At 51.0% G+C, this 24,401-nt stretch overlaps 1 protein-coding gene across 1 annotated transcript; it reads right to left on the reverse strand.

Annotated features, from left to right (window-relative positions):
* Window positions 1–2,687: 2,687 nt before the first annotated feature.
* Window positions 2,688–23,540, reverse strand: ALOXE3 (arachidonate lipoxygenase 3). The gene is made up of 15 exons (XM_061141065.1): window positions 23,147–23,540; window positions 22,292–22,496; window positions 21,090–21,171; window positions 20,440–20,559; window positions 20,008–20,133; window positions 17,295–17,398; window positions 16,600–16,772; window positions 15,708–15,851; window positions 15,395–15,598; window positions 15,225–15,311; window positions 14,570–14,739; window positions 13,878–13,999; window positions 8,761–8,861; window positions 8,025–8,195; window positions 2,688–3,545 (listed from the first exon to the last, which is right to left on the reverse strand). The coding sequence occupies exons 1-15, from the start codon at window positions 23,291–23,293 to the stop codon at window positions 3,366–3,368; spliced, it is 2,136 nt and encodes a 711-aa protein (XP_060997048.1). The 5' UTR covers window positions 23,294–23,540; the 3' UTR covers window positions 2,688–3,365.
* Between the last annotated feature and the right edge of the window lie 861 nt (window positions 23,541–24,401).

Below are 24,401 nucleotides of genomic sequence, written 5' to 3' on the forward strand. Positions count from 1 at the left end.
CAAGTGGGCCTTAGGAAGCATCACTACGAACAAAGCTAGTGGAAGTGATGGAATTCCAGTTGAGCTATTTCAAATCCTGAAAGATGATGCTGTGAAAGTGCTGCACTCAATATGCCAGCAAATTTGGAAAACTCAGCAGTGGCCACAGGACTGGAAAAGGTCAGTTTGCATTCCAATCCCAAAGAAAGGCAATGCCAAAGAATGCTCAAACTACCGCACAATTGCACTCATCTCACACGCTAGTAAAGTGATGCTTAAAATTCTCCAAGCCAGGCTTCAGCAATACGTGAACTTCCAGATGTTCAAGCTGGTTTTAGAAAAGGCAGAGGAACCAGAGATCAAATTGCCAACATCCGTTGGATCATCGAAAAAGCAAGAGTTCCAGAAAAACATCTATTTCTGCTTTATTGACTATGCCAAAGCCTTTGACTGTGTGGATCACAATAAACTGTGGAAAATTCTGAAAGAGATGGGAATACCAGACCACCTGACCTGCCTCTTGAGAAATCTGTATGCAGGTCAGGAAGCAACAGTTAGAACTGGGCAAGGAACAACAGACTGGCCCCAAATAGGGAAAGGCTGTATATTGTCACCCTGCTTATGGAACTTATATGCAGAGTACATCATGAGAAACCCTGGGCTGGAGGAAGCACAAGCTGGAATCAAGATTGCCAGGAGAAATATCAATAACCTCAGATATGCATATGACACCACCCTTATGGCAGAAAGTGAAGAAGAACTAAAGAGCCTCTTGATGAAAGTCAAAGAGGAGAGTGAAAAAGTTGGCTTAAAGCTCAACATTCAGAAAACTAAGATCATGGCATCTGGTCCCATCACTTCATGGAAAATAGATGGGGAAACAGTGGAAACAGCGGCAGACTTTATTTTTCTGGGCTCCAAAATCACTGCAGATGGTGACTGCAGCCATGAAATTAAAAGATGCTTACTCCTTGGAAGGAAAGGTATGACCAACCTAGATAGCATATTAAAAAGCAGAGACATTACTTTGCCAACAAAGGTCCATCTAGTCAAGGCTATGGTTTTTCCAGTGGTCATGTATGGATGTGAGAGTTGGACTATAAAGAAAGCTGAGCACTGAAGAATTGATGCTTTTGAACTGTGGTGTTGGAGAAGACTCTTGAGAGTCCCTTGGAGTGCAAGGAGATCCAACCAGTCCATCCTAAAGGAGATCAGTCCTGAATATTCATCGGAAGGACTGAGGTTGAAGCTGAAACTCCAATAGTTTGGCCACCTGATGCAAAGAGCTGAGTCATTTGAAAAGACCCTGATGCTGGGAAAGATTGAAGGCAGGAGGAGAAGGGAACAACAGAGGATAAGATGGTTGGATGGCATCACCAACTCAATGGACATGGGTTTGGGTGGACTCCAGGAGTTGGTAATGGACAGAGAGGCCTGGTGTGCTGCAGTCCATGGGGTGGCAAAGAGTCGGACACAACTGGGTGACTGAACTGATCTGAACTGAGAACAGAGGCAGAGAGGTCCCCAGGGCTTACGCCAACAATTAAACACTCCTGCCTGGAGATGACCCACACCACTTCTGCTCATCGCTCATTGGTCAAAACTCATCCATGACTCCACCCATGCACAACAGCACCAAAGCTTGAGTCTTCCATAAGTTCAGAAGAGGAACCAGATCTCAGTGGCAATGTTAACAACCTGACACCCAGAAACTGGACTCTCAGGCTTTGCAAAATACCTTATTTTTTTTGGTAAGAATGCAAGATTTATCCACATTAGAAAACCAGCATAACTCACTACATTAACTAATGGAGAAAAAAAATTATAGGCTATTTATGGACACGACTGAGTGACTGAACTGAACTGATGTATTTTATTAACTTTTTATTTTATATTGCAGTAACAGCCAGTTAACAATGTTGTGATAGTTTTAGGTACACAGCAAAATCACTCAGCCATACCTAATACCTATGTTTTTTGTATCAACCCCTTGAGTCTAGTGGAGAAGGCAATGGCACCCCACTCCAGCACTCTTGCCTGGAAAATGCCATGGACAGAGGCTGGTAGGCTGCAGTCTACGGGATCGCTAAACCCACTCCAGTGTTCCTGCTGGAGAATCCCAGGGATGGGGGACCCTGGTGGGCTTCCGTCTATGCGGTCGCACAGAGTCAGACACAACTGAAGCGACTTAGCAGCAGCAGCAGCAGCTTGAGTCTAGATACTCTTTCACCTCCTGATGGATGACACACTCTGTCTGGGAGGTGAAGGAATGGAGGGCCTGGCTAGGTAATGGGTTGAGCTGGGAGGCTTCCTGTCTCCAGAGCAGCTATGCTAGGGACTCATTGTGGCTCCTTCTTTCTCTAATCTCTGAATACCCCACCTATGTACATACACACAGGTACAATAAGAAAAATGAAATGGGAGCCAAGTATACAGATTTTGGGGCTTCCCAGCAGTTGCTAGGGGTAAAGAACCAGCCTGCCAATGCAGGAAATGTAAGAAACATGGGTTCAGTTCCTGGGTGGGGAGGATCTCCTGGAGGAGGGCATGGCAACCCACTAGTATTCTCTAGTACCGTTACTTAGAGAATCCCCATGGACAGAGGAGCCTGGCCGGCTACAGTTCATAGGGTCCCAAAGAGTCGGACACAACTGAAGCGACTTAGCATGCATACTAATTTTTATTGAAGTTTCTGGGCTTAAGGACAGAAAGTGGGTGGTGGATGATAGTTGGGATAGGAAAGAGTTGGGGAGAGACTCCACATACACACACACACTCAAGCCAGGGAACTTGGCGCTGAGAACTACAGTTAGAGGTACAGGTAAGCTGGGCTCTAATTCTAATCCTCCGCCTAAAGATGCGGGGGTCAAAGTGGACCACATGGCAGATCCAGAGCACACATCCTTCCTTGTCCAGTTTCCAGGTTCTGCCAAAGGAGAAGTTGGATTGGGTTGGTCCTAGGATGGGAGGAAGGTGGAAACAAAGAGGTGAAGTAGGATAACGTATTTTGGAATGAGAGAGGACTGGGGAGGCGGGTTCAGAGTACCAAGCTGGGCTTGGTGGGAGGAGGTAGGTTTTTCATAGAAGATGGGGAATAGGCTAGACTTTCACAGGAGGCTGCCCGAAGGAGGACATGGGATGATGGAGATCCTTCCTTTCGAAGGGCCTGTTGTGCGTTTGACTTCAGTCAGCAGATTCTCACCGCGGACACTCCCGGACTGGTCCCCCACAGTTCAGGGCCCAGTTCATGTGATGCTAGAACCATCGTGGGTGCAAAATGCGTCGAGAAAGTGCAGGCTGATCAAGAATAAGGAGGACAGAGGGGACTGGAGGATCCGGAGAAGCTGGCCCGCCTCACGCCAGCGCTAGCGATTAAGAGGAGGGGGTTAAATGGAAACGCTGTTCTCAATGAGGGGAGGGTCCAGGTAGGCGTAGGGCAGCGCCAGGCCCCGGTTCCGCTCCCGGATGTCTCGCGAGATCTGAGCCAGGCGCTTCTGGAAGACAACGATGCTCCGGCGGGGGGCTTCCTCTGTAAAGTGCTCGTCCGGGTAGGTGCCCAGGGGCCGCTGGGAGAAAATCAGGTGTGGGGTCAGGATGATGTTCAGGGCCATATTTGTCAACAAATGCAGTCAAGGTGGCTTCTAAAGGCAGGCGTCACCCAGCCACGGCCACGGCCACTGTAAACGCAAACCCTTGAAACCCCGGAACTACCATTCCAGCCACCTGCACAGAGCAGCCCACCGATCCCTAAAAAGTTTCCTTCCTGTGCCTAGGCCACTGCTTTATGAATGAAACATAACCACGTCCGTAACACTACTGAAATCAACATAAACGGCCCACCAGATATGCCCAAGAATACACAAAAGGCAACCCCTGAAGACAATCAGTTCTGAGGCGTCTCCCAGTCAGCCACCGTTGCCAGTGTCATCATACACTCATGCTTTCCAGCCTAGCCAACCTCTATTCAGAAATAGCGCAATGAACTGAAGTCAGTCCCACCCTGCGGCAGAACAGGACTGCCCTTCTGGGCTTGACCACAGTACACCACCAGTTCACCCATCAGGGTTCCTGGGGCCAACCTCTTAACCAGCACACGCTGCTCACATAATAAAACTGTTGCCAACAATCCTGATGTTTAAAAAATTCTTTGCCTTGTTTTATTGCACCAGCAGAGCCTCCTGAAACTGTTAAATCACAGCCTTGTTTTCTCCTCTTTGACTTTAATGACCTCTATTGTTTCAACATAAGGCCAGTGTTTTCTTTTCTGAAATATCAAAACTCCATAAGGAAGTTTCATCTTATACTGAGTTTTTAGTAGTGATGGCTATTCTCATTTATCAAACACTTTTTCAGCATGTATTGATTGAGATGATTACATCGTGTGTCTCTTTACTGATGTAATGATGGATATTATTAGATTTCATCAGGCTGAACCAACCTTTCATTCCTAAGTTAAACTATACTTCATCATGATGAATTATTGTTTTACTATATACTATTGGCTTTCATTGACTAATGATATATTTTTAAGATTGTAGTTAGCTAAGTGGAATGAGTTTATAATTTTACTTTCTTAATTACAGTGGACATGTTGCAAGGGCTTTACATGGACCATCACAACAGGACAACAATCCAGTAAGACAGGTACTTCATCATTCCCACTTTACAGATAAAGAAACTGAGGCTTAGAGAGGCCCGATTACATATCCAAGGTCACGTAGGTGGGAAATGTGGATCTGGGACTAGAACCCTCTACCTGGGACTCACTTCTCTTTTCTTAAGAGCACTGCCCTTGCCAGGCACTGGTATCAGGGTTACCAGTAAAATGATTTAGGAAGCTTCTACTTTTTTATATACTTTCAAGAAGTGTGAATGATTTAGGAATTATTTGCTCCTTGAAGGTTTAATAGAATCTCCCTTTACAAGGAGAGGGATCAGATCTTTTACAACCCTTTTCATTTATGTATGGTTTTCACCTCTTCTGGTATTTTGGTTTTTCAAGTTTTCCTAAAAATTTTACTTATTTCATCTAGGTTTCCAAATTTGTTTGCATAAAACTATAATTAGTATTTTCTTCTAATTTTTCCATTCTTCTCATACCTTTTCTATTCCTGATGTTGCACATTTATGTTCATTTTTTTCTTGATTTGAATTATCTCTGGTTTATTTTATTGGTCTTTTCAAAGAATCAGTTTTATGTCTTATTTACCAAATCAACATCTAATTTCTGAAACTATAGTGTCACTATTGATAAAGCAGAGCATAGAAATATGAATGACTGGGTTCAGTGCCTAATTACTAGCTGTGACCTTGGGCAAACTGCTTGGTGTCTCTGAACCTCAGTTTTCTCCCCTGTAAAATGGAGTACCATTTATTGAACACTTATATGCCAGTCACTGTATTAAGCATTTTAAATATAGCTACTTATTTATTTTGTATCTTGAAATAGTGCACATAAGATACCTGATTTAATGACTGACACATGATAGATCCTCAGGAAGTGATAGGTGCTATATATTATTGTTGTTATCGTTATGACTTTCCGGGTTAGGTTTCCCACTGGCTTATGAGAAAAGGAACTCTCCACCCTCATCCTCTGGTGTACTCCTCCCTTTCCAGTGTGATTTTGTGACTTATAATAAGAAAAATATATGTGGTTTTGTGTTTCTAGCACAGAGCTCTTAATACCCTTATAACTTCATAGTGATAGAGTGTTAAAGGTGTCTTTTGTTATTCAAAATAAGCCCTTTTCAACCCCACCTGAGTTTCTGTTAACCAGGTGACTTCTGGAAATTCCCTGGGGTTGGAGGCTGGTTGCCAGAGGGATCGACCTTGTGATTAGGTTAGAACTTGCAGTCTCACCCCCCAGCCTCTGGAGAGGGGGCAGGAACTGAAGGTTGAATTAATCCCCAGTGGCCAATAATTTAATCAATCGTGCCTAGGTAATGAAGCCTCCATAAAAATCCCTCATGTACGAGTTTGGAGATCTTCCAGGTTGACACCCATGTGGAGGTGCTGGGAGAGAGCCTAGAGAGGCATGGGAACTCCACACCCTTTCCCACACTCCTTGCTCTCTGGAGTGCCTCCATCTGGTCATTGCTGAGTTGTGTCCTTTCAGCATGAGCCAGTCATCTAGTAAGTAAATATTTTCCTGAGCTCTGTGAGCTGTTCTCAGCAAATGATCAAAACTGAGGAGGGGTTGGTCAGAAACTCAGATGATAAGCTGGAACTTGCAGTTGTCACCTGAAGGGGGTGAGGAAGGTGGAGTGGAGGAGCAGTTTTGTGGGACTGAGTCCTTCACCTGTGGGATCTGACACCTCTCCAGGGGGACAGTGTCAGAATTGAGCTCAATTAGAGGACAGTTGTTAGATTTCATCAGGGGCTTCCCTGTTGGCTCAGACCCACATTGACACCCATGTGGAGGTGCTGGGAGAATCTGCCTGCAGTGTGGGAGACCTGGGTTGGGAAGATCCCCTGGAGAAGGAAATGGCAACCCACTCCAGTATTCTTGCCTGGAGAATCCCCATGGACAAAGGAGTCTGGCGGGCTACAGTACATGGGGTCGCAAAGAGTCAGACATGACTGAGCAACTAACACAGAGGACACCCAACTGATGTTGAAGAACTGCTTGGTATGGGAACCACCCCCACACATTTGGTGGCTGGAAATATTGAGGGAGAGTACTGAGAGTAGTAATGTAGTGTTGTGTGAGTAGACAAAAAAACAAAACAAAACAGTGTTTTTCCTTTGCAATGACTGAAATGAATGTCTCCAAATACTTGGGAAGTGAGACCAGAGAGGAGCAGCATCTGGGGAGTAGTTCCTGCATTCCCAGGCGATGAGATGATAAGTTGAATCTTGTTAGGGAGATAAAATATTCATGCCAAATGGAGTTAAGCGTGAGAAATGAGGATATCACAGCAGAGAGCTTGGGGACAAGACCAGGAGGGCAGAGGCATGACTGATGACCCAGTGTGTAAATGGAGATAATGGTAACTGGTGATTCAAGGGCTGCTCCCCTGGCCTGGCCTAACTAATAGCCTCCTAGCTGTCGGTCCTGCCTTCAAAATTACCCTTCCCATCCATCTGCATAGCCACAGAAGCACCCTTGCAAAAACACAAATTCAGCCATGTCACCCCAGGCTTAAACCCTTAAGTGGTTCCCATTTGTCTTTTGAACAAATAATTGCAGCCACACTGGGCTGTTTATGCTCCTGCAAATGCACCAACAGACTCTCACCTTCACTTTGCTTCGCTTGGTAGAGTCCTTCCCTCTGCTTAGAAACTAACCCTGCCCCTCTTTTGTCTGCCCAACACCTCCCTGCCCCAAAGGTTTCATCTTAAATGTCACTTCCTCCAAGGCCTCTTCCCAGGTTTGCCTGGACTTCGTCAGGTTCCGTGAGGCCCCATCCTTACCTCTGTCACTGGGCTGTAAGCTTATGTACAACATCAAGGTTCATATCTGCCCACCAGTATCTGGCATTTGGCAGGTGCTCAAGAAGTATGGACTGAACGGAGGAATTCATGAATGATTCCTACGACATTGTGGTGCCCTTTTCCCTTTCCCTGTGTGTCTCCTCAAGTAGACCGTAGGATTCTTGCAGGCAGAAAGTTCTCACTCAGTGTTATGTTCCCAGTGCCCAGCACTGTGTTCACACATGGGAGGGATCTGGCAAATGTCTGGGTGAATGGATGAGTGACTGATGGGTGAGTAAGTGGTTGGATGGACAGATGGACGGATAGGTGGATAGACAGGTTAAACTGGTGAATTAGATGGAAGTTGTGACCCAGCCACTAAACTGGTATTTGCTTCAGTGTGTCTCTGGGGCCCAACTATCATTTCCTGAAGAAACTGAAGAACTCAAGGCAACTCAGCATAGATGTCAGATGTTGGCTCCCAAACTCCCTTGGACAGCTACCACCACCTCCACTACCCAGGCCCTGCAAATTCCCCCCAGCCCCAGACACCCCACCACCACCACTACCTGATTCTACCCACTCACTCACTAATTCTACCCACTCACTCACTAATTCTACCCACTCACCTGATCCTTGGGCTCTTGGCTGACCAACCAGAAGAGGAGAATATTATTACAAGTGGTATTCACTTCCGGGAGGGTGTCCAGGTAACTCTTCAGGGTGGTGGTCCCCTTGGTCTGCGGTGGGGGCTGCCTCATGGATGACGGGGCATTGGGCATCCAGGCTCCAAAGTCATGCTGTGGAGACCCCCCAACCCCAGCTGAGTCAGTTGGCCAGAAAAGAAGGACCATCTCCCTCCTCAACATCCCTGTTCCTGCCCCTACCATCCTAGATCTTGCAGTTGGGAAATAAGGGGGTCGTTAAAAGGGAAGCAAGGAAGAGGGTGGCAGGAACCTGGGTCACCCCTTGTTATCCCCCTACCTGGTGTTCCAGGACTGGGTGGTGTGAGTCACCCAGGAGGGAGGAGGACCCAGAGTAAAGAGGTCACCCGAGAAATGAGCCTTGGGCTGGCCTGCTGCTCCACCTGGCCTCGTCCTGTCCACAACTGGAGCCCCTCAGTACTACTCCCTCCACAACCCAACTTGAGTCACCATTATGAGCTTGGACTGAGCTCTACTCCAGTCATCATTCAGCCCCAGTGCTGCCCTCCACCCAGTCACCACTCCAACCCCAGCCCTATCCATAAACCCATCACAGCCTTGACCCTCCCATGCTCTCAGCCCGAACTCTGGCCTCACATCCACTGCTGAGACTAATCTTACGTGGCCCAGTGTCCCCCAGGCCCGCCCTCTGCAGCCTCACCTGCCCACTGTTGACAGCGGCATGTTGGGCAGAGCAGTTGAAGATGATTGCAGTGAGGAATTTCACCAGCTCTCCCTGGGTGCACAGCTGGCGTGGGAAGCCTAAGAGTGAGGGGAAGGGAAGAGGGTGTGGATGGAAGGGACCAGATTCCTGAGGGCAGCTCAGGACTGGGGCTCGCTGCAGGAGGAGAGAGAGCAATGCAGACTAAACATCTGGCTGCCACCATCTTTAGACTAGTATTGGGATTGGGCTGAGGTTAAGGATAGGGGCTTCCCAGGTAGCTCAGTGGTCAAGAATCCTCCTGCCAATGCAGGAGATGAGGGTTTGGTCCCTGAGTCAGGAAAATCCTGTGGAGGAGGAAATGGCCACCCACTCCAGTATTCTTGCCTGAAAAAATCCTATGGACAGAGGAGCCTGGTGGGCTACAGTCCACGGGGTCGCAAACAGTTGGACACAACTTAGTGACTGATCATCACACCAGGTTACAGATGGTCATCACTATGGTGTGGTCTCTGAAGCGGGGGACTGGGATAGGACTAGAAAATGCCGAGCCAGCAGAGGTCACAACAGAAGAGCCAGGTTCAAGGGAACAGCACTTCTGTCTGCAGCTTGTTTTAGTACGTAATTATAGAATTCTACCCAATTCACCAAGATTTGCCTGAGCACCCAGGAGCAGATCATCTCATCCGCTGTTGGGTTTAGTGGCAGAGACAGATGGTCAGAGAAGGTGCTGCTTCTGAGCCCACAATGATGGAAGCAGAGGAAGGTTTAAGGCCAGGGCTTGGCCCGTTGAGGAGATGGCAGGTTCAGCAACGGGGCTGGGTGGTTAGAGGAGGCTTTCCTGGAGGAAGAGAAGGGGCCTCCCTGGGTAGAATAATGCGGTGAGCTTCAAATGGAAAAAAAGAAGAGGCAGGCATTTTCAGGCTCAGCCCTTGGTCGTCTTTTCTCTGATCTCACTGGTCTCATCCAAGACTGTGGCCTTCACCACCTCTCACTGGCTGATGATTCCCAAGTTCACAACGCCCCTGCACGCTGGACTTGACAGTGGGTATAAATCTGCAGCTACCAGCTGATACCTCTGCCTGAGTGTCTATGAGGCGTCTCAGACCTGACACTTGCCAGACCTCAAGCTTGACTCCCTACCTTGCACATTACTGAAACCTGTCCCCTGCCCACTTCAGCACTCTCCATTCAGTTGCTCCAGCCAAAATCTGTGCACTCACTCCCCTTTTTATCTCACACGGCACATGTCAGCAAAGTCTTGCAGAAGCCATCCTCATGCCATCAGCTCCAATATCCACACCACCCCTTCTCCATCGTCTCACCCCTGGATGAATCTGACTGCTTCCACCCTTGCCTCTGACAGTTTGTTCTCCACATAACAGCCAGATCAAGTGATCCTTCAGAATTGTAAATCCAGTTATACCACCCACCCCTACGTAAAATGCGTTAAGGGCTTCCCACCTCACTTACCTCACCATGGCCCTACTTAAACTGGTTCTTATTCCTTCTCTGTCTTCATTCCCTTCCCTACTTTTCTCCCTCTCACCTACTCTACTCAGCTACACAGGTCTGCTGATTTCTTAAACCTGCCTGCACGCTCCCACCTGAGGTCTCTGCACTGACTCCACCTCTGTCCCTACACTCTTGCCCCAGTTATCCACAGAACCAGCTGTCTCCCTTCCTTCAGTCTCTAGCAGACAGCCCCTCCTAAAAGAGGCCTTCCCTGACCTCCTAACTGAAGTAGTCTCCCTACCTCAACCTGCTGTATCCCCTGGTGCTGTTTTGTTCTTCTTTTTAACCACTTGACATATTTGCTAGTTTATTTATTTATTTATTTTATTTGCTAGTTTATTATCCATATCTCCCCACAAGAATGTTAAGCTTCTTGAAAGCCAGGATTTTTGCCTGTCATATTCACTGCCAAACCCCAGCACCTGAAACAATACTTAGTAAATATTAACAGTATTTAATAAATATTACTGGTTGAATGAAGTGAATGCACAAGAGGGTAGGAAGCCAGAGTGGGCAGGCACAAAGTCAGAAGCAAGGTGAGGGGACAGGGAGGGGACTTAATTGGATGTGAGGCTACAGCACTTTGCCAGGCAGGGTGGTTTCTGAGGACTATTTCAGAGGATTACTGGGGTGGTGGCCCTGCTGAATTGGCAGCAGGCGAGTAGCAAGAGGCTGGGAGTGGTGGGATAGGTTGAGAGGCAGCTGCCACTGTTGCGGGAGTAGTGAGAGGGCTAAGACTAGGGTGGTGACAGTGGGAAATGATGGGGACAATAGCATTGGCCACTTAACTGGATTTCGGAAGAGAGGAAGACATTGGGGAACATGAGTCAAGATGGCTCCAAGGCTTGGAGTCAGGATGACAGCTGTGAAAGAGGCTGTTGCAACAGAGCAGACGGAGAGGCTTGAAGGAAGGACTGGGTATCTGTCTGCCTGGGAGTGTGTGGGAATTTTCTGAATGTGCTGTTCATGGTGGATAGAATAAAAAAGCAAAGTCAGGTGACATATGGGAATTCCTCTATAGCGCATATTATTTTTTCCCTTTGAAATGTGGAAGCCAGAGGCATGCTGAGGTTAATGAATGAATGTATTTTACCTGAAAACATGAGTATAGTATAAGTTTGTGCTGGTTGGAAGAGATGTTTGTCAATCTGAAGAAAGTCCTGATGTATTAAATCAGAGACAAGTTGAATAAAGAAAGACAAGACAGTTGATCCCACTCTGTGTCTTGAATAGGAAACAGATAACCCTGAAGAGAAAAACAGCTGCCCCTGGAGGAGAAGCAGTTAGGATCAGGATGCTCCCTGATTAACAGTAGGTTTGCAAAGCACAGGGAGGGGCTGCTCTTCAAAAGATCCAAGAGAGGTCTGGCTGTCACCACCCTAACCCAGAAATCACACTTGGCGTCACTAATAGATAGCCTGACATCGCACACCTCCCAGTATGATGCAATGCGGAGAACACAGTATCACTGGAGAACATTCTTGCCCCAGACATTTAACCTTTAGATACTACTTCCGGTTGACAGACAACACAGTGGGTAGAGGAATGACAACGTGGGGAAGCAATTAGATAAATTCAGAAGGCGAGACATTCTGCAGAACAGCTAGTCCTTAGCCTTGTCAGATGTTTATGTGATTTTAGAAAGGGCAGAGGGGGGCTGACCTAAAGTAAAAGAGACTTTAGAGTCAAAATGAACACATATGTCATTTGGTCCTTGACTGGCTCTAGAATCAACGGGATCAACTGAGGGAGAATGGGACAAGTAAGAGGGTAATGTTGGAGATTACTTGTCAGTTTTGTTAAATGTGATGCCAGCATTGTGATTGTGTAGAAAATCTGAGATGCATATTAATTAGGTAAAATGTGAAATATGTGTAAATAAAAGCAACAACTTAATCAAACATGGCAAGATGTTAGGAACTATATCAAGGTGGTGGGTAAACTGCATCTAGGTGGGTAAAAGTAGAGTATCATATTCTCTACTTTTCTGTATGTTCAAACTTTTGTTTGAAAAAAAAAAGCTGGAACTTCCCTAATGGTCCAGTGGTTAAGACTCCACACTTTCAATGCAGGGGGTACAGTTTCAATCCCTGATCAAGGAAATAAGATTCCCGAGGGACTAGGCAAAAAAAAAAAAAAATGCTTTGGAGCCCACTACAGGTAAAGCGTCTGTCTACAAAGCGGGAGACCCAGGTTCTATCTCTGGGTGGGGAAGATCTCCTGGAGAAGGAAATGGCAACCCACTCCAGTATTCTTGCCTGGAAAATCCCATGGACGGAGCCTGGTGGGCTACAGTCCATGGGGTCGCAAAGAGTTGGACACGACTGAGTAACTTCACTTCACTTCACTTCACAGGTAGGACTACAACAGCTGTTCATTCTGTTCCTTGGTGACCTGAGACCACACCTTCTCCCCAGGTTTCCCCAGGCAGGAATTGCTCTGGGTGGCCACCAGAAGTGCTGAGTCAGCTAAAAGTTACAGCCCCTGCTAAGAGAAGACACCCCAGGCAGTGAGAGTCTCCCTCCCTCCGGCTGGGGGAACTAGAGGCTGGACATTTGTAGCACTTTGAGCCTTGCAATTTCTTCCACTCACCCAGATAGAGATGCCTTGTCTGCACTTTCCAGTGCCTGAAATACAGACCGTCATACACTGGCACCGGGGAGGTAGGCTGTGAAGAGTAGCAATGACATGTATAACCCAAGCGAGGCCAGAAGTCCTTCTACAGAGCATGACTTGCAATTTTCATGTGCTGGTCTCAAGAGTCACAGTGAGACAGCCAACAAGGAAAGTTTCCTCAGGGAATGGGGAAGGGGGATTTCCAAGTCTGGAATCAGCTACAGAGGAGAAACAGGAGAAAGGATTGTTCTGTTAGGGAGGGGTAGAGCAAGAGGAGACAGAGACCCAGGACAAACCAGAGCTGGAATCAGGATCAGGAAGCGGCAGAAGCCCTGAAAGAAAGAGGAGGTCAGAAAGACACACCCTCCCTGGAGCAAAGGGAAGACTTTAAGGAGGGGAGGGCAGTCGGGGGCATCTGCTTGCACTTAGGTTAAGCAAAGGAGGCCTAAGAGGACTGGTGTCGGTTGGGTCTCAGAGGCCTCTCAGGCAGTGTCAAAAGAGAGGGGAGAGCCAGGGACAGGTGACAGGTGTCAGTAAGGAGGAATTGGGCAGCAGCAGCACCAAGCTACTCCATGAAGCCACAAGTGAGACAGGTTGGTGGCTGGAGGGGCCACCTGGCAGGATAGGCATAAGAGGGTATGAGAGAGAGTTCCAGAATCCTTAGTGCTGGAGGCTGGAGATGGCTTCTACCACAAAGCGACACATCCCCAGATCTCAGCAAGTGAAGGTGAATGGGTGGCAGAGGTCGAGCAGGGACTATGTAGTGGCTGAAAGCAAGGACTCCACAGATGCTGGGAGCTGGCTCTGGACCCTGCTTTTGCCACTGCCAGTGCGGCCTTCTCTATGCCTGTCCCTTATCTATTCAGTGGGGCTAATGATGGCATGTGCTTCAAAGGCTGCTCAGTGAATAAGAACTGGGGGCCTGGTAGGGCCAAGGGGGACAGCGGGTCATTGAGTTTGTGGTTGGGGGGACGGGGAGGGGATACCTGAGCTTTCCCGGCCCAGGAATGCCTGAGCAAAAATCTCTGCGACCCAGGCCTGCAGCTCTGAATCCTGCTGCACAGACGCGTCGCTGGTGTAATAGTAGCCCACAATTTCTGAGACGAAGCTGCAGAAAAAAGATGTCCCTGCTCCAGCAGTGACCCTGGGTTCAGGCCAGCCCCCAAATCAAGGCCCAAGGCTGCTCAGGCTAGTGAGAGCTAGCTGCCCAGAGTCCACTACGAGTCCATGGAGGTTCAGTGGGGACCCCCATATTCAGTTGGAACTACAGTGCCCAAGCTTCCCTCAAATCTCACCTCCACTCCAGAGTCATGGGTGCTGAGGAGAGCCTGACATGAGGCCTCCCCTCCCCACCTGGGAGAAAGGAAGACCTGTCCACCTGGAGGCCCCACCCACACCGAGCTGTTACCTCTGCCCTGACCTCTCAGGACTCCATGTCCTTCCTGTCCTCTGCCACATTCACACACAGCCCAGGCCCTCCCCAGCCCACAGCTCTCTGCCATTTCATGAGGAACCCTAACCCCAACTCTCACCCTTGCGGTGCCCCGTGCTGGGCTCAAAACACCGGAAACCCCCAAGCACCAAGTGCCCCAGCCTACATGAGCACACGGATCCACACTGTCCCCTTGGCCAGGAGGCCCTGGTGGGGCCAGATTGGCCACAGGCCCCAGGCCCACACCTCTCAATGGCTGCCCAGATCTTCAGGCCGTCATCTCGGTAATGGTAGTTGGGGATATCCAGGACACCGCGGGCCCGCAGGCTGTCCGGAAGGCAGAAATTGGTGTAGGTGAAATGGGCCAGACCGGTGCTCATGAGGTAGAGGAGGCCCTGCCTCCCAATGGACGTGACCTGAGGACACAACACAGCTGGTCACCGCGACCGGCCCAACCCCCACCCCAGAGATGGGGCTAGAGATTCAGTAGAGGGAATCGTCCAGTTAATCAAGCATCCAAGACCAAGAATTAAACATCCATAAGGGCAGGACGTGGGCTGCACAGGCTGCAGCCTTACTGCCTGCGTAGGAGGTAATCCTTAGGTGTTTGGTAACTAGAAGAATGAACTGAATCCCGGGCGAGCCGGGAGGGGAGCGCCAACTCGGGGTCAGCGGACAGGTGTGCTCAGGCTGGGGTGCCTTGCCCACCTCCAGGAGACTTTGGAGTCGGAGCCTGATGAGGAGGGGTGGGTGGAGTGGATTGGAGGGAGGGAGCTTGGGGGCAGGTAGGAGACTTGTGGAGAGGGGCGGGGCTTGTGGAAAGGAGAGGGCCAGGGTTTGTGGGCGGGGCAAAGTGCCCTCGGGGGCGGAGCCCCGGGGAAGGGCTGGGTGGAGGATGCACCTTGTCCACAAGGCCCTCAGGGTTGAGCAGCGTAGCACGGGCGATGGTGTTCACCTGCAACGTGTAGCGAGTGTGGGGAAGCAGAAGCTGCGAGTGGGATGAGGTCACAAGAACCGAAGGTCAGGGAGAAGGCCACTGTGGCCCTCCCCCCACCCGAGGGTCACCCAGACCTTGTAGATAGGATGGCAGAGAGGCAGCTGACGCAGCGTGGCCATGGCGAAGGCCTCGCACAGCAAATGTGTGCACAAAAAGTGCGTGTTGTTCTCGTGCACCAGGAACTCAGAGTTGCGCACCCACGTCTTCGCCAGCAGCCAGTCCCAGTCGGTGTCAGTGGGCAGGAAGATGGGGCTGTCTGGCCCAGGGGTCTGGCAGAGCTGCATCGAGGAATAATAAGGGGGTGAGGCTTTAAACTGACAGGTGCCCCCTGAGGCCGCGTTCCCCGAAGCCTGGTCCACACCCCCTCAAAGCCGGCCGCAGGCTCACCTGGATGGCCAAGGGCACCAGGGCCCCCTGGGGGTTGAGCCACAACAGGCAGAGCGGGGCGGCCACGAACTGGGGGCGGCCGTTTATGCAATGGACAGGGACCTCCTCCAGGATCCAGTAGTCCGCTAGGAAGATGTTGCCCCTCTGGGGAAGTTGCACGGAGCCTTAGAGTGCCGTCTGCACCCGGCTCTGCTTCCCTCTCTGTCCTCTGTCCACTCCCACTCCAGCCTGGGCCTCAGTGATGCTTGGTGCCTGCACTAAAGGCCAGTGCTGGGAACCTCACCCTTCCCAGCATGTCCGGAATGAAGTCCAGCTGAATCCTTCCTTGTGCAACCTCTCACCTGGCTTCCCAGCCTCTTGGACAAGCCAGCATCCTCTCCTCCTCTCCCCATCCCTGGTCCTTCCTCTTCTCTCAACTCAGATGACTTGAGTGTATTCAGTATCAATAAAATCAACACAGGAAGAGAATTTGCCAACCACAACCACAGCCTTCTGGAGGATGCCTGAGAGCTTGACTGAATCAAGATCAGAGACTGGGTGGGTCATCATCTTCTCCCACACCCGCAGAGTTCCTAGTTCTCCAAGATTGTCCTTGCTCTGTCTAGTGGCATTGCCTTTGGCCTGTCCTAAAACGGCTTTCTTTGGGCCTCAGCACCTGGGATCTTGGAGGCCCCAGAACAGGGGCAGGGCATCCTCCTTCAAGCTGTCACATTCATGCATACCAGTTCGCCAGGCCCCGTCTCATGCCTCAAGCCTGAGGCCCATCTGCGCCTTACCCATAACTGTTCTGCCTAAAAGGTGCCAGGCTGGGGATGAGGCCTGCAGGCTGGATGCAGCCATCCCACCCTTACCCTCCACACCCGTCCCTTCTCCCTACTGGCGGCTTACCCACCTCTAACTCTGTCTGCAGGCAGGTGCCTGGTCCCAGTGAGGGAGCCACCATGTCGTTGGTGATCGGCAGCTTGCTGGGCAAGCTGGAGAGGCAGTGGAGCATGACTGGGTTGACGCCGTTCAGGTACTGGTACCCGAAGAACTGGTCTTCACACCAGTGCTCTCTGACGTACTCTGGGGGACAAGAGAGGGGGCCAGTTGGGCTGAAATCACTTCACTAGATCCTGCTCAGCCCAGCACTTTGCTCATCATTATGGTTTAATCTTTCCTCCCAGCAGTCCTATGAGTAGGTGTAATTATACCTTCAGTTTAACACAGGAATCTTAAGAGGCAGAGTGACTCGCTACTCGCTTAATTGGGTGGCAGACACGAACATGTCTGGCCCCAAAGCCCAAACCTCTTGATGGCAGGGGTAGGGGAAGAGAGATGAGTGCACCTGACCAGGATCAGGACTCCTTAAGTGACCCTTGACCCCCACTCCATCCCCACTTGCCTGTTCTTGTCCCCACCCAGAGGAAGGAGAGATGGGTTCCTGAGGGGAGTCTGGGAGAGTGCCCCCAGTGAAGTCAGGAGCCCTGCCCACTGGAACCCCACAATCCCTCTGCAACTAGAATTCAGCTTTCTCCCAGCATGAGGCAGAGGAGCCTGAGTACAGGGTCCAGTGGAGAATGGACCTCTCCGCCTGGCTCTGCACACCTGAAGTGAGGGTCTTGTGGCAACGCATGATATTCCGGATGTCGTCCAGCTTCTTCCAGGAACCCCTGCGGTCCAGCAACCCTCGAAGCTTCATGCCCAAGGACCTGTGGGAGGGGAAATGGGGCTGGGGGCTGAGGGCTGCCATGGGCACTGTGCCCCCAGCCTAGAGCCCTGGAGGAATTTGACAAGGTCAATGACCAGAGCAGAGGTGCCTAACGGTCCACGTGGGAGACAAGTCTAGAGGCTAGTTGAGGCTTTGTAAGGGTGACTCCACATGTGTGCGCAAAGATGGCACACATAGTGCAGACCAGTTATCTTCATTGGTGTTTCATCATGCTTTCTCCAAGCTCTCATCTTATCATAGACCTTCACTGGCTCCCCTCTGCCCACATGATGAAGCCCTAGCTGCTCAGGTTGCCCTGGCAACTCCCCACCAGCTGATTTCTACAACCTTTCTAGCTTTTTTCCCCACCATGTGCACTTACCAAGGCCCACCACAGCCTTCTCATTAAACATAGCCAGAGATATACTTTGTACACTGAACTGGTAAAAGTGGGCTTGCCAGCCTGCAGGCTGTACTTTTCACTTTGTGGATGTTAGTATTGAGTTTTTTGTGTTTTTTTTTTTTTAACAATGAGCATGTATTACTTGATAATCAGAAGAAAAAAAATGCTTGAAATGAAGTCTGCTTTCTCCCCTGTCCAGGGCTTGTTAAGCTATGCCTCTCCTAGAGAACCATCTCCTACATCTCCATCTCATATCAAGCCTACCTGTTCTTCTGTGTGCATCTTAGATGCAAAGTCCTTCATGAAGCATTGTCTGATCACCCCCCAAACATACACCTTGGTGTATCTTTCAAAAAATACCCACTACTTCTTTCGTTATATTGTGAACCCTTCATTATGTCACTACTCAAATAAACTCCTCTTATACTGTGGGCTCCTTATGGCCAGGACTGGGCTGTGTTGCCCTGACATACCCAGTTTGTAATAATCACTCACTAGCTAGGCCAAGTCAAGTGGAAGGGAATGGAACAGAGGACAGGCAGGTTTGTGGCAGTCGGTCAATAAAGTAAGCTGTGGAAGGAGGCAGATGTGTCATGAAGAGTGTGGGCACCTGGAGAAGGCATGGGGGCAAGGGGGCAATAGTGACCTGACAAGCCCAGGGACAGGTTCCTACGTGCTCAGTAAGGAGCCACTCACTCCTTCCGCGAACCTGTGCTGAGTGGCTGCCCACTAAGAACCTAGGGGATGGGGAAAACTCAACAGGAGCATGGTCATTAAAGCAGAGGCTGAGGAGGCAAGAGAGGACAAAGAAAAGGCCTTCCTTTTCCAAGGCCTGCCACTCACATCCTTTAGGGCACCCTGCAGTCACGCCACACTAAAGCCCAGTGACTCCCTCCCCTCCATAAATGACCAGAGGCTGCCAAATGCCAACTCCTCTTCCCACTGGACCTTCTCTGAGCCCCACACTGGCAGTCCACATGGTCTCCTGGGCCCTCCCCTGCCTCGACCCACATTTCCATCTGGGGACCAGCTCAGGTGATGCTAGTTACTGAGACTCTCCTTAGTCCTGCCAGGCGTCTCAGCAGGTCCTTGTCCTGAAGCCCAAGCCCCCTTGTGTCTGCCTGTGGACACTCAAGCTCCATACCCCTCCTCACCCCTACATCCCCTCCCACTAGTTCTTCTCCAGAAGAACAGCTGTGGCACTGAAGCCCAGAACATGAGGATCCAGCTCCTTGCCGTGGCCTCCTCTGGGCCTCCTGATGCAGCAGGTAGCAGGTGGCTGAGCCCCACAGAATGACCTGGGTCTGCCCAGGGCCCACCCATTCCCCATCTCCTTTCCTCTCTCCCAGCCCAAAGCTTCAATCCCATATGTCTCCCAGCAACCACCTCCCGATCCCTGCTCCTGTCAGGACCAGATGTCAACTGGACCCCCTCCAGCCACATCACACTCAGAACCTCAGACTTGAGCTGCCGGTGACCCCACCAATATTAATTAACTGCCTTGCACATACATCTCCCCAGGGGAGCCCGTGAGTCCATCGCAACCAAGACTGTATCCTAAGACTACAACTTTTTATGCTGGATATTAGCTTTTTTTTTTTTTTTTCGGCTACACTGTGCAGCCTTCAAGATCTTAGTTTCCTGACAGGAATCAAACCTGTGCCCCCTGCAGGGGAAGCATGGAGTCCTAACCACTGAACCACCAGGGACGTTCCCTGGATGTTAACTCTCTAAAGTCTTCCCCCACACCTATGAAGTCGGTATGAATATTATTGTCATAAATGAGAAAACCGTTTAGAGGCTATGTGAAAATCAAGGTCATAAAGCTAGAAAGTATTGGCCAGGATATTGAATCTGAGGTGTCCTGACCACCTCCTTAAATCTTAAAGACTGGCCCTCTCCTGCTCAGCCTGGTCCCACCAGCAGTGACTGGGACCGTGCTCTCCTCAGAGTAAGTGCTCAATTAATTCTATTGGTTTGAGGACTGGAAAGAGAAGGAGAGTTTAAGAGCACGAGGTGATGATGGGGAGCTAGAGAAGAGTTGCTTAAAAAGAGAGTGGAGATGGGGCGGGGCAGGGGGAGGTGAAGGAGACACTGGGGGTGGGTGGATGGAGGGGAGACAGGGGCAGAGATGTGGATGTGATTGATCAAAGGGACAGGGGCAGAAGGGCGAGGGAGCAGGAGTGCGGAGATGGCAGTGGCCTCACGCAGGGATGGCATTGAAGAGCAGCGAGGTCGTCTTGGTGGCGGAGTAGCGGATATTGGGCTCCATGTGCAGCAAGGAGGGGATGTCAATTTTCATGGGGAAGCCAGGCAGGTACCGATTCCCACTGCTGGGGAGCAGGGAAGCAGAAGGGCAGAAACCAATCAGAGGGACCTGCAGCCCATTCCCCTTAATTCCTCCCCTCTCTCCTCCCAGAGAATCCCCAGGCCTCTGCTCACTCCAGGCACCTCCCCTGCCCTCTCCCCTCCTCTCTGCCAGACTGCTGGGGCCATCCCCACCCATTCTGCTCCAGACACTTGCATTAAACTGCATCTGTCACAGACCATGACTCCCAAGCTGCCCAGCCCAGTCCTCACAGCAGACCCTTCACTTCATGCCCTTCCAGCTTCTTCCCCAACTCTCAGTGCACCCTCACCTGTCACCTGGGTCTGCACAAGGCGCTGTCTTGGTCAAGGCAAATTTCTTATCTGACTCCATCTCCTCAAAGCTGCTGACATCTATAATGCGGGGGAAGCCAGGGGCGTAGACTTTCCAGCTTCCAGGGGAAAGAGATTGAAGTGGCAAGTGAAGCTTAGGGTAAACAGAAGCCTTAGCTTTTAAAGACACAACTTTAAATTAAAACTCCCAGAAACCACCCACTGTCTGAGCAGGTATGTTTGTTTTTTTCCCCGAAGACACTGGGCTTCAGATCTGGGTAGCATTTGAGGATGGCATGAATATCCAAACTGGTTTAGAGTTGGGTTTGTGTTGAGATCAACATCGTGCTCGTTTGGGGGTGAGGCTCAGGATGGGCTGAAGTTGGTCAATCCTAAGGTCATGTCTGGTATCTGGGTCACATCAAGGACAGCTGGGGGTTGAGTGTGGATCCATTGATGGTCTTGGGGACAATTATCAGTACTGGTGTTGTGGGCCTGGACTCAGGGTCAGCATTAGATTGAGGTTTAAATGAGGGTGGTGATCAGAGTTGGGCCCCCAAAGTTGGAACTGAGGTTAGAGTTAGTAACAGTCTGATTAAGGATCAGGTCAGAGTAAGATGGGAAAGAAGTCAAATTAGGCCACCCTCACCGGTAGCATTCCTGTCGGGCCTGGAGTTCCCGTTTCCTGTGATCCAGAAGGAGGGGAAGGGAGTCCTGACAAATAGTTCTTGCTGTGGGTAATGAAGATTACTCATTGGTAAGTCTCTTTTCAAATGACACCTCCTCCAGCATGCCTTTCCTGAACCCCCCAACCCTTGAACCCAATCCCTCAGGGACACGGTTGTCCCCCATTCTTTTTGCATTCATCAGTAGAAAGGGTTTGGGACACCCTTAACCCCAGATTATAACAACTCCCTAATTGTTTGCATGTGTGTCTCCTTTTCAAGACTACAAACTCCTTGGGGGCAGAAGTCACATGGTGTTCATCTTTTGTATTCCCCGCATCCAGCATGGTGCCTGGCACCATGCACAAAATGCACACTTGCCACAGGACTGGTGAACAAACATGTTTTGTGAAGTGACAGGTGGATGTGTTGTGGTGACAGATAGGGGTTTGGAGTGCAGCCTGTGAGGAACTCAGTGTCAGCAAGGGTAATGTTCACTCAGCTCACCTGACCTGACATCATCTCTCAGCCCTAAGACTCGTCTCCACACTCAGACTCACCCTAGTCTTGCCTGTCTCAGGAGATATGTGTGTGGGGGCAGGGGGGTGTGTGGCCAGGGGCTGAAGTAGCTTCAGTCCAGCATCCTTCAAAGCCCCCACCCAAATTCAAGAAAGAACCTGAACAGCACCTCACAGAACTTCATCCACAGCAGGAAAGCCAGTACTAGTGGGCCAGGGCCTGTCCAGTTAAATTCTCTAAACATTCAGGGCTTCTCCCAAGTTAAAATTCAGTAACTCCACTTGCAGATTAACTCCTCTCAGAGGAATTGACTCCGGGGAAGGAGCAGGGTGACAGTGGTGAGCATACCGCCATCTCTGTGTGTTTCTGTGCATGTGACTCTGAGTGGTATGAGTGTATGTGAGAGTGCACACCTAGACTGCGTGTGTCTCCAGAGGGGTACATACTGCCCAGAAAACGCCTGCATTTCAGGGTGTTCGAGGCTTGAATTTTCAGAAAGCACCTACTTGGGATCCCTGAGTTGCAGTTACCCTAACTCCAGCCCTACTCTTTACACCCTGGGCTCTGTGAGAGCCACCCCCCAACACACACCCCCCCCACCACCTCTGCTGCGCCTGGTCCCAGTGGATGCTTCTGAAGCCCAGGCCAGCCCCTGCCTCTGCCACACCTGTTCCTGGTCGAAGCTCGATGGTGCAGTAGCCCTCCATCCACTGGTAGCAGGGGAAGTGGGAAAAGGTACCATCGGGGGCAGTGACGCAGATGCAGCTGCAGTACCAGGAGTCCTGGGGGAAGAACGCATAGCGCTCCTTGTGGAGCCGCAGCATTAAGAGCTCACCCAGCTCCTCTGAGCAGCGCACCTTGTACTTCTGCACCTAAGGTGGGGGCAAGAGAGCAAGCCGGTGAGGGGCAAGAGAGCAAGCCGGTGAGAGGCAAGGAACAGCCGAAGTCGTCCTGCACCTTGAAAAGTGCACCTACACCTGCACATTCTACACCTCTGCCTCACCTGACATGTGCACTCAAGCTGGCTGTACCCCATGCAGTGCCTTGATGTGAATTACAAAAAGGTATCCTTCATCTGGCAGAAGCTGCTGCAGGAGCCCTGTGTGAGCAGGGTGCATTCTGGCTCTCCCGAGCCTCCTTCGAGCCCCCACCTGATGTCAGCCACCCACCAACAGTGCTGGGGCCTGGCAGAGCCAGGTAGACCCCCTCTGGAGAAGAGGAAACCCAAGCTCAGAGGGGGCAAGCAGCTTCCCCAAAGCCCACCTTCAGTTATTGGAGAAGGAGCTAGGAAGCCAGTGGAATTCTCTGGAGCCCCCGTCCAGGGCTCCTCCTTCACAGCCCTGCCTGGGTAGGGTTTATGATCCCCAGGAAAGGCAGGGACCAGAATGGGGTGGCCACGAGGACCGGCATCCTGAGTTCTGCAGGATTTGATGAGCCTTGAGGGGAAAGATCCTCCCCTCCTTCAGGATTCCCTTCACCTGGTGGCCCTCAGGGCCGCCGCCTCCCTCTCTCCTCTACTCACCGATCCAGAGGCGAAGTCCCTGCCCATGCGATCCAATCGCTGCTTGGGGCTTTCACCACATGTGCCCACCAGTGTGACAAAAATGTTGTCCAGTGTGCCAGCCATCAGGTAGGGACCAGTGGTCACACACAAGCGGTACAGGGCCATGGTGGGAGGAGAGAAGGGATGCCCCAGCAGCTGGCCTGGAGGAGGTGAGCCACAGACCAGGCAGGGCTGAGCTCCTGGGCTGCCGAACCGCGGGGCCTGGTGGGCAAGATGGGCCTTTGAGGGAAAGCCCAGCTCTCTCTGGGATGCTCTAGGGCCCACTCGCTGGCTCTCTGTCTCCAGAAACACTCTGTCCTTGCTAGCTGCGGGCTGGCTCTTCCCGCCCACAGCCTTTCTCCCTACTAGTTGCTTGTTCGCCTCTGGCAAAACCGGTCCCTCTGACTGGCAGGACCAGGTTCACCCAGATAGCTATCAGGAGCCTGGGTCCTACTGGAAAGGGAGGGACCAGATGCCAGAGGGAGACAGGCATTAGGTGACGCCTGCATGATTGGGACATTGATCTGTTCCTGGTCAGAAGCCAACTGATGCCCTGGGGCCCTTGTCCGCCCACTCCCCAGCCTCCCGGAAACCTTTCCTCCTCTCTCTCAGTCAGAACTGGGTACAGGGCACCAGCATTCCTAATTGTGAATCATCCATGTGAATCACTATACACGAGTGAGCCATATATCACACATGACTACAGCCACACGCGAGTCGAACATGCATCTCTGCACATGGCATAGAGGTCATAAACAGCCCTCCTGTCACCTCCTGAGGTTGGTACCCCCCTCACCCCCAACCCGGCCCTCTGTGTTCCGGATCTATGGCACGGCGGAACTCAGTGCCTCTTCCTTGAAATGTGGAAATGTGGCTGATCTGAGGACCGAAGTGGTCTCTGGGAGCACAGCATCTGAATGCCTCATGTGGCATTCTTTTCTCTCCGCGGGCCGCCCTTGGCCTTGGGGCGGTAGGCTGGAGAGCCCAAGTACGTGGGGTGCCTGGATCTAGGTCGTCGGACTGGGAAGAAACCCATCCCAGAGGGAAGCCCTCTGCAGGAAGCGCCCCCGCGCGGCCGTGCCGACGCCGCACCCACCCAGCTTCCGCGACTCTTAGGCTCTAGCGTCCTAACTCTTGCTGTGCTGAGGAGGTTCCGATAAAAAGCAATCACTGGCCGCTGGCTTCACCTGCTTTCGGTCGGTTTCTTCTGGAGTCCCCTGCGTGCGTGCATACT

The sequence above is a fragment of the Dama dama genome, chromosome 5 (genome assembly GCF_033118175.1).
Source record: "Dama dama isolate Ldn47 chromosome 5, ASM3311817v1, whole genome shotgun sequence".
Taxonomy (NCBI): Eukaryota; Metazoa; Chordata; class Mammalia; order Artiodactyla; family Cervidae; genus Dama; species Dama dama.